This window comes from Emiliania huxleyi (genome assembly GCF_000372725.1).
Source record: "Emiliania huxleyi CCMP1516 unplaced genomic scaffold EMIHUscaffold_3, whole genome shotgun sequence".
Taxonomy (NCBI): domain Eukaryota; phylum Haptophyta; order Isochrysidales; family Noelaerhabdaceae; genus Emiliania; species Emiliania huxleyi.
Window position 1 is genome coordinate 2169539 of NW_005199770.1, and position 1027 is coordinate 2170565.

General features: G+C 68.5%; 1 protein-coding gene across 1 annotated transcript in view; it reads right to left on the bottom strand.

The window, feature by feature from the left end:
* Positions 1 to 943: 943 nt before the first annotated feature.
* Positions 944 to 1027, bottom strand: part of EMIHUDRAFT_195715 (hypothetical protein) — a gene marked incomplete at both ends in the record, with an annotated part of 809 nt that continues 725 nt past the window's right edge. The window contains one exon of the mRNA XM_005775493.1: positions 944 to 955. Within this exon, the coding sequence (XP_005775550.1) occupies positions 944 to 955 (12 nt within the window). The remainder of the gene's footprint in view (positions 956 to 1027) is intronic.

The following is a 1027-nucleotide window of genomic DNA, read 5'->3' on the forward strand; positions in this document are numbered from 1 at the left end:
TGCTCGCCGCGTACCTGGTCTGGTCGCGCCACGAGGGGTGCGAGGACGCGGGTGCGGCCCTGTCCTTCTTTCGCAGGGTGCGGACGTCCGACGGGGACGCCGTGGTCAACCCATCGCAAGTGCGGTACGTGCACCACTTCGCCTCCCTCGCCGCCACGCCCGAGGTCGAGCGGCCGCGGCTGCTGCAGGGCGCCCCCGTCACTCTCCTCGCTGTCGGCCTCTCTCGTGCTCCAGCTGTCCGTGTCTCGGGCGCCTCCGCCTCCGCCGCCGCCGCCGCCGCCGCCACGCCTGGGCAGGTCTCTGTCGTGAGCGTCACCAGCGCCCTCGGCAGCGCCCTCTCCTCCTGGGGCAGCGCCGCCGGCTCCTCCTGGCTGCTGCAGCTCTCGGCCAGCGCCGTCGAGGCGCGGGAGCTGACCTCCGGCACATCTCACCCAATCTCGCCCAATCTCGCCCAATCACCGTAGATGGCGAGTGCACTCTAGCGAAATCGCGACCCAGCCTCCTCTGACTCTCCTCTTAATCTCGTCGAGGCGCGGGAGCGAGCCGACGGCGTCGCAGCGGAGCCGGTGCGGCTAGGTGACTCGCCGCCGGAGATCTTGTGCGCCACCGCGTGTTTCTTTTTCATCATCGCGTGTTTCCTTTTTAGGTGTCTCGCCGCCGGGAGACTTCTGCGCGTTCGGACCGTGTTTCTTTTTTAGGCTCCGTGCTCCCAGCTGCGGGGAGATCCGCGGGGAGATATGGGGAGATCTTCCGCGTCTAGGCTCCGTGCTGCCAGGTGCGGGGAGAGACGGGGGGAGAGATGGGGAGATCTTCCGCGTCTAGGCTCCGTGCTGCCAGGTGCGGGGAGATACAGGGGGGAGAGATGGGGAGATCTTCCGCGTCTAGGCTCCGTGCTGCCAGGTGCGGGGAGAGACGGGGGGAGAGATGGGGAGATCTTCCGCGTCTAGGCTCCGTGCTGCCAGGTGCGGGGAGAGACGGGGGGAGAGATGGGTATATCGGCCAACCAGCGCTCGAGCGGGCCCGCGCG